The sequence below is a fragment of the Larimichthys crocea genome, chromosome IX, assembly GCF_000972845.2.
Source record: "Larimichthys crocea isolate SSNF chromosome IX, L_crocea_2.0, whole genome shotgun sequence".
In the NCBI taxonomy this organism is placed as follows: Eukaryota; Metazoa; Chordata; class Actinopteri; family Sciaenidae; genus Larimichthys; species Larimichthys crocea.
The window spans coordinates 6188099-6201932 of NC_040019.1; the positions used below are offsets into that span (position 1 = coordinate 6188099).

The 13834-nt window shown below is 42.2% G+C and overlaps 1 protein-coding gene across 4 annotated transcripts in view; it reads left to right on the forward strand.

The window, feature by feature from the left end:
• The window catches only part of strbp (spermatid perinuclear RNA binding protein), a 73868-nt gene that overhangs the window by 42146 nt on the left and 17888 nt on the right, over positions 1-13834 (forward strand). For all 4 annotated transcript variants that reach the window (XM_027282031.1, XM_027282032.1, XM_027282034.1 and 1 more), the window contains 5 exons: positions 6633-6895; positions 7489-7657; positions 9693-9969; positions 12594-12706; positions 13505-13600. In XM_027282031.1, the coding sequence (XP_027137832.1) occupies positions 6633-6895; positions 7489-7657; positions 9693-9969; positions 12594-12706; positions 13505-13600 (918 nt within the window). The remainder of the gene's footprint in view (positions 1-6632; positions 6896-7488; positions 7658-9692; positions 9970-12593; positions 12707-13504; positions 13601-13834) is intronic.

The following is a 13834-nucleotide window of genomic DNA, read 5'->3' on the forward strand; positions in this document are numbered from 1 at the left end:
TGAGAGGAAGAAGAATGGGGGGGGGACTACTGTGTTTAGGCGGAGGAGACGACAGCTCAGAGGATCAAAGGGAGCAAGGGAGGAAGAGACTGAGAGTGGGGGCAGATAAGACCATAAAAACATAAATGATGGACAGAAACATTAGAGGTGGAAAAGGATACGGAAAGCAAAAAGAGATGTGTAGAGTGGAGAAATGGGGGAGAGAAGGAAGGTTAAGAGCTGGGAGAGAGAGAGAGGAAGAGAGAGAGAGAGAGAGACGAGGGATTGATTAATGGTCTTGGTCTGTGACAGTGGGAGCTTTTCCCTCGAGGGGGGAGCAGAGCAGAAGATGAATTATTAAAAACCAGAACAAGAGGAGGAAGGAGGAAAAATGAGTACAAAAATGAAGAGTGTGGAAGAGCGGTGTGAAGGGGAGGGTGAGGAAGAAAGAAAGAAGGAGAAGGAGGGAGGAAATGAAAGAGGGGTGGGGAGGAGAAAAGTGAATGATTGAGAGAAAACAAGATGTTGCGGAAGGTGCTGAGGTTGGACACTGTAGAAGTGGGCACATGGTTGAGCTCATAAATAACCGTGGCTAATGAGACTGTGTGTGTGCTTGCGTGCGTGCGTGTGCGTGCCTGCAGCTTGCAAACACAGTAGTGTGATTAGTCTTGAGTTATGGTGATGCAGCAAATACTGTGGGTGACCTTGGCGCGGGTGTCACCGGCGTTAACCGCACAACACACCAAACAGCTTCTTTATCGACTTTCTTCTGAGCTTTCTGCTTTTAATGAATACACAAGCCCGCTCTGTTTGCATGCCTCTTTAGTCCCTCTTTATTTTTTGTGCCTACGTAAACACACACACACACAATCATTTTGGATTGATTTATTTTGTAGCTGTCTCGCATGTTGTATAGCTCAGGGCTCGTACGTGCCATCATTAGTTCGCTGCAAAAACCTGCCAGGCAGAATTATTTTTTTTTTACAATTTTGTGTTTTCAGATCCACTTCTGTAAAATGCTTCCATCTTTACCGCATCTTTTATCTTTTATATATTAGAAGACATAAATTCCCTTAAAAAAAATAAAAATGAGTGATGTTTTAAAAAGCTTTTACATTTAAAAGCTTTAACGCAAAAAGCATTTTTTATTAGAACGTTCTCCTGGATGACATCTTTTTATGTTTATTTAAATTTATCCTGGTATTTTCCTCCTGTACACATGGCCATACTAGCATTCCCAGAAACAATGTAATGTCAGCTCTTCTGCTTTAAGCAGTCCGGTCATATTATCATACATATTTAATCACATTTTACTTCATCCATAGGCCGTAAACCTTTTAAAAAATGCCAGTGCATTAAAGAGGTAAAGGGCATAGACACAAAAATCTCCTGCACCTTCAGTACAAAGTAGGCTGGGGACTGTGGATTGAGTAGGCTGGTTTATAAGCTCGACTGATGGCAGCAGACTTTAGATGAACGTCCTCCCCGCTGAAACAAATCATTGATGACATGTTCGAAATATATTGCCCCGTGTTGTATTTTATTTGTTTTTCTTTTTTTATCTCGTGTTCATCAGGACAGTTGAAAGGTCTGTTTGTTTTTTGGTGCTCAATGATGCCAAGATTTTGCTTTTACAGTTTGTATCCCGCTGTCGTGTGTTTGCATGTGACGGCACATGGTAATTTGAAAGACAGACGGAGAGAGAGAGAGAGAGAGAGAGCGAGAGCGCACAATAAAACAGGATAGCAAAGTGTGGCGGTCCAGCCTGACAAGAAGAGTATAGATAAATCACAGAATGAATTTTTAATGCAATCTCCCCCAGGCTGCTGGATGTTAGAGACAGCGTTCATTTATTTATTTTTTCATGTGTGCGTCTGTTGCTGGTCCCGTCACTCTGAGCCTATTTTGTGAGGGTTTTTTTGGATCTTCTTTCTCCTTTAACTTCACTTGGTTTCATGTTGGTCTAAAGAGACGTGACACCACCTCTGAAATTGTTTTGCCTGGTATTTACGGCTGGTGATTTGTTTCTCTTTTGACATGAGGGTGTTTTTGGCCTGTGGTGTCAGCTTTTATTGCAAACAAACCTTTGTTTCGGCAGCTGAGTAAAAAAATATTGAAATCCAGTTTGTCTGTGTCTCCCCTCACCTCCTTCTACTCCATCCCCTCTGTTTGTTTACTTTCAGAGGCTTTCTCTGCCTCTCTGTCATCCTCCTCCCTCCCTCATCTCTCTCCACAACACCTTGTAGTGTGTGCCTTCAGCACGCACTTTCGCCATATGACTTATTCAAAATAAGCGCACACAAACACCTGCTCAGGCCCACAGCCCAAGTACACACACATACAGCACAATATTCCTAAATGGTGCTCTAAAAATAATAGCCAATAGAGACATTCCTTTCCTTTTTTTTCTATAAAAATCAAGACATAGGTATGAGTATTACTCCAACCACAGCTGATATTGTTCCAGCGAGTCTTCTCCTTGGCATTGGGTCATGTAATTTATAGCAGATGGCATCAGATAAAGAGGATGAGACTGAACGAGACGGGCAGCGATGGCGAGGATGTGCATGTCTGACTACAACACCTTGAACTGAAATGGTTTTACTGCAGGGCATTAAGGACAGAACGGGGGGAGTGATGGATGGAAGTGATGGAAGTAATGTGTGTGTTTGTGTGTGTCGGACATGGTGTAAATCATTGTATGGGTTTTATATCTATATGCTGCTGGTGACTTTAACGTTAAGTGTGCGTATTAACACATTTGTTGTTGTTTTTTGCTATGATATGTACAAGGTTTTTTCTGTGTGTATGTACACATTACTTGAGTACACAGCGAGTTGTAAATGCTGTGTAATGTGGTTATGTAATATGGGCCTGCCAGCCGGTCGGCCTCACTGGAGCATGAAATGGAGTGTAATTGGTAAGTGTGTGCTCTAAAAGCACTATGCAACAATGGCATATGAAGGTATGCACACACACAGACACGCAGTGCATGGCGTGTGCCGGTGGCTTGCAGACAGCTGGGATTTAACAGTTGCATGTGTCCACGTCTGTGTGGGTGTATCGTAGGCTTCCCTCATGCAATTTCACTAATTCAGTATGATACATATTTAGTCTTTTCACAAAATTAGGGATGTCTGAGCTTTAGTAATATTAATGATACTTAGAAAACAGGGTTCAGAAAGTGCTTCAAAAGAAAAAAGCAGAGATAAAGACGATCAGACAGATTTTAAACAAACTCAGATTACCCAATTCTGACATTTTGTGCGCTTGCTTTCAGTTTAAGCTCCAAACAAAGAGGTTTAGATGATATGGATTAACTGTTTTGTTTACACCGTCTGGTCGTCTTAACTGCTCACATTTCTCGCCCTGGCATGAGTTAAAGAGTTGCTGCCGTGTCAGATTACCTACACCCATTAAGCTTGAATATCAAAACTTAATTTCAGCTTGATGTATTGAATCTGGAGACATAGCAGGATTAACCTTGGCGCTCTACAAGACACCTGAACTTCATTATTACTGCCAAGGATCAGTTTCGGGTCAATGTGCCGAAAGTGGACACTGTAATTTTGTTAGTGACACTGGGGGTAGTTACAGGCATCTGTAGAGAGATCCTTAAGCATCATTTATGATTTATTTAGCTCTCACTCATACGCTTACACATGCGCACTTGGACGGGAGGGCGTGTTATGCTATTGACCTCAAGGCTTTGTGGCAGTCAGGGTGGATTCAAGGGCAACCAAGGTGCGGGGTCTAACAGATGGAGAGTTTACCTTTGTGTGCATGTGCATAATGAGGCTGTGAAGAAGGTGTTTCAACACGGAGCACTTGCAGCTTTAAATGTGCTGATATGTCAAGGGCAATGTGGTCAAAAGGTCATTTTTTGTTATGATATAAAAAGCACAAGGTAAAGCATGTAGTTCTTTTAAATTTCCCCTCAACCTTACTCTCAGATTGGTGTGTAGCCTGCAAAATCCCGCGTCACTCTCTGTCTTGGCTACAGCAAGCTTAAGTATCGTGTACCTTGTCTAAATGTCTGCAACATTATCTGGGCACACGCTGGCCTAGGGAGGTCGATTCCTGTCAGTGAGTCCTCCTTAACTGCTCTGATTTACATAGTGATCGGAGCGAAGCGGCTGGGCAACAACTCCTCCCTGGTTGACTACTTACCCCAACCCCTGCTCACCCCTACTCTTTACATCAACTCACTTCACATTGTGGTTTATGGATGCAGAAGCTCCCATTAGCAACGGCTCATAAAATCTGCGACTGTTGGTCTGTTAAACACTGCCCTGAGAAGGCACACAAGTATAAAGATGCACACAGCGTTGTACACGTGCATGTAGACACACACACAGTTACACAGTTATCGTGTATCGTCCAATACTTTTTGCTTAGGCCAAACTTTTCTCTATCAAAACATCACAGGGAAGATGAGTCATAGCCCATCAAACGTCTTGTCCAAAAAATACATTTTCAGTGTTATAAAACCAAAGAACACAGCAAACCATCATATTTCAGTTATGTATTAATCAATCAAAATAATTCAAACAATCATTTATGTACTAGTACAAGATTACAGTCAAGATTACAATGAATGCCTTATTATGAAGCAACATTAAAGTATTGACTGCCTGGAAATGTCAAATGAAGCCATGCATGTCACAGTGACCACAATAAGACATGGTAATGATCACAAAGAATCCAGATTCTCACTACTCCTTACTTACTATGTTCTCCCAAGGCATCTAAATTCACTCCATGTCACTCCGGTAGGGTGTCTTGCCAAAGTGCTGGAGAATCACAGTCCCAGTGGGAGGGGGAGTGTGTAACCCTGCCAAATGTTTGCGCCACACTCTACATACCGAGCTACACAGGATGCGAGGCTGCAGTTATTGTGCAGTGCTTGTCCTCCGTTCTGTTAATGACTTTATCTCACTCACTCTGGTGAAAGAGAATGTCACCAGTTCAATTAGAAACTGGATGAAGTGTGTGTGTCTGTGTGTGTGGGTGTGTATGTGTATGCAGTTGGTCCTTGGATTTCAAGTAGGTTGATAGTAGCGCTCTAGATACACTATACATACTATTTGGAAAAGGTCATCTCTCCTCGTGCGTGCGTGTATGTGTGTGGTTCTCTTTGAGTACGTGTGTGTAGTGAATAAAGGGAAATGTGGGTCCTGGAGATAAGCAGCTTGTTGAGAGCAGCCTCCTCATGTTGAAATGTGTTTATGTACCTCAGGGTGTGATAACCTCCAATGATTAAAAATGAACCCCATCCTTAAGATTCGGGTTACCAAGACATGTTGTAAACAACACTTTGTAATCTTAATTATTGTTCTCAGACATAATATCTTGATATCTTGAAGATGAAGCAGAGAGAAAGACAAAAAAAGAAAGTGAAGACTGAAATAAAAGGCCAAAGAAAGAAAGACTGAGTTATAGTTAATTGCCAGTGAGAAAGAAAAACTGAAGACATAAAAGCCGCAGTTTCTTCTGGGTGCTATTATTTTTATGTATTAAATAACATAAAAGTCATGCAGAAGAGAATTGAGAGGACAGCAGAAGTGGTGCTGCTGCCAGCACTGAGGAATTAATATGACATAATGTGCTATGACAAGCATTATAATATATTAATTATCTGTTGTACGGTTATTTCTGTTATTCATTATACAGTTCCTCCAGAGAATTTGCATTATGTGTCTTGCTGCTTTGAAATATATTATAATAAACTCTTAATTAATTATTCCTGCAAAGGGATTATCCCATCATTTGTCCCCAACATCGCTATTTAAGTTCCCCGTTGTATCAGTTTTAAATTATATTTGTTCATACTTGCTTACTGATCAGATGTCTGAATGATCTCCACCATAGCAAAATGTTTATCCGCATAAACAACCGCCCACATGAAATGCTGTGACATAGAAAGATGTAAAAGGCTGAATGCACTTAAACACAGGGACACATCTGGGTGGCATTAATGGCAGAGTGTGAATCACAAAAGCCTCAGTTACACCTGCTCCTCTCCTTCATGTCTCTTTTCCATTTATCTTTGAATTCAGCCTCCTGCTCCTGCGAGCACTTTTTGTCCTGTTTCCATTTTAAAGGCTCTGCATTGTTCCCATAGCCCTCCTCTCCTGTCCTCTATTCTCTTCCTTCTTGGCTTCTCTGGCATGTCCCTTCTATTTTCTGTCGTTTACTCTCCTCAGTGCTACTGCTGTCTGATGCCTCCCACCTCCTCCCTCCATGGTTTTCCTCCTTTAATCTCCCAGTGAGTAAGGAGGACAGAAGACCTGAAATGAATTCCCAGGGCCAAAATATCTGATTGAATTAGGACAGATAGCTGTATATGTGCTGTTAAGTTAAAGATTTCTTTGTCCACTCCACATGAAAGCAACAGACTCTCAAAACATGCAGAAATCAATTTGCATTCAGGTTTTATGGAGCAGTAAGAGTGAGTCTTTCTGTTTGTCACAATGTGAAAGCTTTGGTGTGTGATGGGAAAAGTTGGTCCCCAACAGGGACACCGAAGCTTGATTTGATGGATTAAACTTTGGTCAGTTGTTGAAAACCTCTCTCCAGTGGTGCCCTTGCTGTAGAAAGTCACAGAGTGTTATTTGCTAACTCTGTTATTTTTCACTCTTTTTCCCTTCCAGAGGTCCTTCCGCTCCTTTAGTAACGACGACCGCCACGTCATGGCGAAACACTCCACCATCTACCCCTCCTCTCAGGAGCTGGAAGCCGTTCAGACGCTCGTGTCCACTGTCGAATGCGCCCTCAAACACGTCTCTGATTGGCTGGATCAGAGCAGCGCCGATGGCCACAGCCAGGTCGACAGCCAGCCAGCAGACAGCACAGAGGAGGATGATCCTGGTGATGAGCCCAGCGACGAAGCTGAGAATTCAAGTGACAGCTACAGGTGAGGTTGTAGTGATGGCAGTAGTAGACATGCAAGCAATGATTGTTTTTATTATTTTCATTTTTTGAAAGAATCTAATTATTAATGGACTGATTAGTTAGTCGATAAAATGTCAGGGACATTTTGTGAAATGCCAATTTTGGGAAATCCATTTATTCGCTTCCTTGCAGAGTCCTGTGGAAATTAACGTAAAACCACCTGACAATCTCTGAGCACAGTTTCCGCGGTCGACTGTCTTCATGAATCTTTTTATTAAAGGTTCACTAATTCTTATTAAAGACTTCGATTGCCTTGTCGGATCTTATTTTGCAATCTTAACTGACACCTTATATTTTAATCTGTTAATCATACAGCTACTTACCAAAGATAACATGAAATATTGATACATCTTGACATTGACAAGATCACCTGGACCTTTTGCGTGCAGAGTGATTTATTAGACGTGAAGTTGGAATTTTAATTTTAGACTCCTATATGTTGTTAACTCGCTAGATTTTACTGACGTGAGGCGCGTAGTGCAGTTTGAATTTTTCACCTGTGAAGTGAAAAACATAAGATGTGAATGTTACCTTTTTATTTTTCTTCAAAAACAGAGAGCCCAGCAGTGGTGGCATGCTGTGCGGAGTGATGAGGATCGGCCTGGTGGCTAAAGGCCTCCTGATCAAAGGCGACATGGACCTGGAGCTCGTGCTGATGTGCAGAGACAAACCCACACAGACACTGCTGGACACTGTCTGTCACAATTTACCCACGCAGATAGAGGTTAGAGACACACCCTTACACTCATAAACCCACACATGCACGCTGCATGCTTACAGGCATATGATTCTACATCTTAGTCATGCATTAAAACTTCGGTAATATCATAGTCTGGCAGACTACCCAAGAAAATTCTATTTTTATTGCCCAGTCTTCTCTGATGTCAGAAATAAAGCTATTTGGATGTGTTGGATGAGTGTCTCTGCTTTAGGGAGCTGCTTAAGTTTAGGGAGAAGTGTCCCGAGTGTTGGCAGGAGACAGCAATGCCGTCAAATGAGAAGTCGAGAGGTGTTTTAGTATGTATGAGTCATGTGTGATTAATGCTCTTGTCACTACCTCAGTGTAACGTTTCCTCATTAACAAGTCATGTCACAGAAATAAAGCTCCTGACGTTAATACACACAAATACATACAAAACACACTCATACTTGCAGAGTCCACAGAAAATGTAGTTACATACATAATATACATATTTTTAAATCTTTTTTTGCAAGCTGTGACCGACTCTTACACTTGTTTGCTTGTAATGTTAAATGATCTCGGCATTAAAATGTATTCTACTGTTTCAGCCCATGTTTAGCTCCCGGGGATTAGAGTCCTTGTAAATCCCTTTTAATAATTTGTTAGATACTGGTGTACTATATATTGTGGCAGCAGGAGAACTTTTACATCCACTAACCAGCTGTTTGAAGAGAAAGTATTTAGCTCGCACTACGAACGTGGTAAAAACTCCACTACCTGACCTTCTGCTGCAGAAATTACTTGATAAATAAATTCTGCCGCTGTGCCTCTTCTCTGCTCGTTCTCTTTAGCAGTTAAGTGGTGTGAGGGGGAACAACAAGAAGGGTGTGTGTGTGTGTGTGTTTGGGGGAAGGGAGGTAATCTCATGTCTCGGTCCAGTGACCAGAGATTCTGATTTTCTCATCAGGGCCAAATGGGATGTAGATGGGCCCTCCTCGACTCACTGCTCACTTAAGCGGTGTTGGAAACATACACACAAACACACACGCACTTGTTTTTGTCATTAGGGAGTCATTGCATTGATTTACATTAATTTCCTGGAAGCTTGAGCTAACCCTAAACATAACTGCCACATGTTGTAACCTTTGCCCCATCCTTACTCGAATCTAAGCCTAATTAATGATTTCCCAACAACATTAATGCAGGTACACACTGTTTGTGTATACAAACACTTGCAAGTAGAGCAAGGGCACATAGTACACATAGTGTCCACGTCTTCTTCTGACTTTATATGCTTCTGTGAGTCTGCGTGTACCTGTTTCTGTCTGTGGGAGTAATGTGTGTGTTCATTTATTAAAGTGGCTGCAGGTTGTTGTTGCATAAACATTGCAGCAGCTGTTATCCAGTTCATTCAGGTACCACATATGTGTGCTTAAATTCACGTGTGCAACAGGTGACAAATGTGAACACTGTGTGTCCTGATATGAATTCATTATTATCGATACTTCCCGATCCTGACCACCGAGGTCAGCAGTAATTGATTCCTTCAGTAAATTCAATGAAATGAAGTGTAGTGTGCATACAGACGATTTCACAAATGGATTTGTGACAGTGAGAAGTAATCGAGGTAGACACACACGCACGCACGCACACAATGCAATTACAATATACAGCTTGTACCAATTTCACATCATTACATCATGTTTCATGATTTTCTTTCCCGATGATTGAATGTCATCTCACAACTTTCATAATATGTTTACACAATGTTTATTTGACAATGTATCCAATGAGATATGTTTTCTGTACTGATGCAGTCTTATTTGTTCTTACAAGAGTCACTTTTCTTTTATTTGTTTAGTTGAGTTCAGGGTTTGCAGCTTTACTCTCAAATGATAGTGTCTGTTCTTACAATAAATTGAGTGCCCTTTTCAGTTATTCATTGAATAACCTGGTGATGTTGCTGCAGCAGCAGGCTCCGATATATATTTTGCTGCTTCTTCTTTTTTATCTGCACTGAGCCATGTTGTGACCTTGGCCTCTGACCACACAGTTATGTCTGTTTGACACATGACAGAAGCTGACAGAAGAGAAATATGAGGTCACAAGCTCCTTGCCCGAGGCGGCCATTTTGGTACGAACTACAACAGAGCCCAAACTCACGCTGAAAATTACCCTTACCTCACCGGCCATGAGGGAAGATGAGGAAGAAGAGGAAGAGGAGGAGGAAGAGGAGGAGGAGGAGGAGGAAGAAGCTGAAATGGAGAATGGGGAGGAGGGAGTGGAGGAGGAGGCAGAAGAGGAGGAGGAAGTGGAGGAGGAAGAGGAGGAGCAGGAGAAGAAGAACGGGCGAGGTAGGAACATAGAGATAGGAAAAAAACACAACTTGTAGTTTTTCCTTCCTTCTCGGGTCAACACACACACACACACACACACACAATTTTATTTTATGTTGTCTCTTTATATGTTTTTATTTCCCTCAAACAAGTGCTTTGACCTCATTACCTGCCACATAACAGAGCTAAGATGCACAGGAACGACTGACTGAAATGAACTGGTGTTCAGTCTAATAACAGTATTCCCTTGCCCCAACCCCCCCCAGTATTCATGCGTCGCAGGAACTGGTTATAATTGGTTGTGGGAGGTGGGAAACGGAGAGCAAGGCCAGCAGGCCAGCGAAATCAATAACCGAGCAGTAGGGAGCTGACCATCCATCCTGTGGCTCCCGTCCAACTAGGCACTCAGACCTCGGTGAGAGATGAGAGATAGCACGAAGGTTAGCCGTGCATCATTTCTTGTGCCACGGCAAGATGGAGAAGACCGCTCATATTTTCTCTTGCACGCACCAAGAGGAGCACCCAGACACGCGACAACGAGGAGAGAAAAGCCACACACATAATTTGTAGCCGACTGATAATGATGCTTATCACACACTGGCTGTCTAATTGCTCAGATTTCATCAGGGACCCACGGAGGTTGTGGGACGTGGGCCAGTCTGTCTAACAGCGTCGGTTAAAGGGCAGGGTCTAATATTTTAACACATGCATCGACAGGAACAAATACCTGTGGTGTCATCCACTGTCATCCAACCTTTGCTAGCTCTCTTGGATGCTCCTGCCTGGTCGGAACATTATTAGTAGCACATTAGGGAGTTTGTAAACTATCTGTGAAAGATACACACACTTGTACACAACACAATGTTTTAGTAATGTCTGGCTATTTTATTGAATATAAGTTGTAATCGTGTCTGAGCACACACATTGCATGCTCTTTAAGATCAAATACAGCTCGGTGCTCTGTGTGGTCACAAAGGAGGGGAGGGTGCTGTGAAGGTAAATTAGCGGAGACACACGATAGCAAAGGGAATTTTTTAAATCAGTCAACACAGAAGGAGATAATGATAAAAAGAAGAGCGCTGAGTGAAGGAGCGGCCAGCAGAGCGTTTGAGAGATCAGTGGGAGGACAAGCGAGAGGAGAAAGACTATAATGATCCGGCAACGGTCCCACATGCAGCTGGGATCACTCTGACAGACCTTGAGATACGCCATTATACATCACACGGAAGCACGAATACACACCACTGAATGGATCAGTCAGGGGAAGAGCTACGCTGCAATAACAGCCAGATGAGTTGAGGGATAATGTGAGATAGATGCTCTCATGCTGCTACCAAACATTAGACACATTTGACATTTTCAACTTAATACCTCATGAGGGAAGGATTTTCTTTTCACGGGAGAGTGATGAGGAAAATATTTACCTAGTTATGTTATCATAGAGACCCAAAGGGGCTCTTTGGTTGGTTTTATGTCACTTCCTGTAGATCCCACACACAATAAACCCTCTTTGGAAACCCCACGTAACCGCACTCATTCATACACAGCTGTGTTTGATTCAGCTCGCCTTGCATATCACAGGCATCATGCTGATTCTTAAGCAGCAGAACGGGTGAGAATGTAGTAACTCATCCAGCCTGGTGTGTTGGGGCGGCATGAATCAAATGCTCACACATAAAAGCATAAGAATGTTTCTCTTTTACCAACCACGATGCTCTGACTAAACCCTGCCTTGATCCCTCCTGTGTTGTGTTTGTCTGAGACTGGGTCAAACTACCTTAGATTTTTTTTTCTTTCTTTTCAGTTCTACTTTAGGAGCGCTTGATTCTGTGTTCGCCCAGACAGGGTGTTGAATTGCTTTCTCTGCAGCATTTCTTTACGAGTCTGTGAAATCAAGTGCACCTTAAGTAATGCAGAAGAAAAATAAACACCTATTTTGACTCCTGCCTGGCACAGACTGGATCAAAATAAATGAAAGTCCTCTTCAAATACATGAAGGAGAGATTGATTTACCTTGCTGGGCGCAATGAAATGTGTGTGTCCCAACAAAGCCCACACATTAAATCAAACACTCCTTAGGTATTTGTTTGGTGTATGTCTGTGGGGGGCTCTCCATCCCACTAAGTTGTCTCTTCCCTTGTGACCCCGGTTGCTCTCCCTTTCACTGTTTTTGTCAGTGACTGGATGGATGTAATCTATTAAAATCACTGTTGAATAGTGTGTGTCATTTTCAACACGAGGGACGGTGCATCCTGCATTTCTTTGTGCCGAGGATGTAAACATGTGATGCAGTTAACACATGTTAGAGAGATCAGTGTTGAAAATGACACACCGTTTAAAGAGTGAGGACTTTTTTTTTTTTTCCTTTGAGCATTCATCGCAGATCTGTGAACTGTAGAGAGTCAGCACTTTCTACAAGGAGAGAAACAACTTTATGGCATGAAAAGCACCTTGTATGTACCAAAAATATCCATGCATGTGTGTGTGTACGTGTGCATTCACACGCACTTTTCGAGTGTGTCTGCATACATTCACACACGCAAAAAAAAAGAAAAGAAAAGAAATTCAAACACACACACTCAGACTCATGACGTGTGTGTGTTTTACGTTCTCTATATTCGGTTGTTATTGTTTTGTGGCAGTGTTGGGTGCTGCTGCGCAGAGAGTGGAGGCTGAGGAGGAGGAGGGGGAGGTGCTGGATAGACACAGATGTCTGTTGGCCCTGGCAGCGCTGCGACACGCCAAGTGGTTCCAGGTCGGCACCCACTCACTTCCTGTCTTCCTGCCCGATGCTTATTGTAGCCTGACGATTCACCCAAAAGGGAATACACTCACTGTCAGATAATACCGTGGTGCTTCTTATGCCCACTCAGTTTAGACTAATCAATAATAGAAGTGTGAGCAAACTGCAAACTGCACATACATTTTGATTTATATGTTAGAACCATTACAAATTATCTTGGCTGATAAACATTAGGTTTTCTCAAGTCCAGTTGCCAAATACTACACATCAGTTACAAAAATGCTTCACAATATTTTTTACTAGACACTTGTATATGGAAAAAGAGATTAATTTATTAGGAATCGTAAGGCTACAAAAGCAATGGTTGATTCTTGTTTTTCTTTTTGGCTATCATGTGAACCTGCCTGCTCTGTACAGTATGTCAATGCTTCCCTTTTGATTCCCCTCCCATACCCTTCCCCATCTATCTCCCAACTCACTTACCTTACTGACAAAAAAAAAAAAAAAAACATTTACAAGTTGAGGATGTCGGTATTTTCTGACAGGAGACAGAAACAAAATGATTACTAAAACATGTTCAGTAAAATTAAAATGCTAAGTGTCTTAAACTGTGGGGAGATCATGCAAAGTTTTAAACAGATACAATCACCTCATTATGTGGCTTCATGGTGTAAAGCAGGCTGTTATCTGTGTGTGTTTGCACAAATACCAAATCTCCTGTGCTCAATTTGTTCCCCTCGTCCCTCTCTCTGTTTAATCTTCCCTCCGTCTTTCCCTCTTCTCCCTTTTCCATCGCGCTGTCTCTCCCAGGCTCGAGTGAACGGGCTCAAGTCCTGCGTTATCGTCCTCAGGATACTCCGAGATATGTGCAATAGACACCCCGTGTGGGAACCTCTCAAGGCATGGGTGAGTCTTTTGCTGTATTTACATGTGTTTGAGTGTGAATACAAGAAATAAAAAGAAAGTGTTGAACTTTTATAAATTTTTATGCAATTGTGTACATTATAAAAAAGGCCCCTTTTCTCTGTTTCTGTAATGGGAGATTCATATTTCTACTGAAATTTGAAGAATTGTGTTGTGTTACATGATATGCTGAAAAATTCCAGTCCAGCGAACACCATTAAATAGAGACTCATTAAG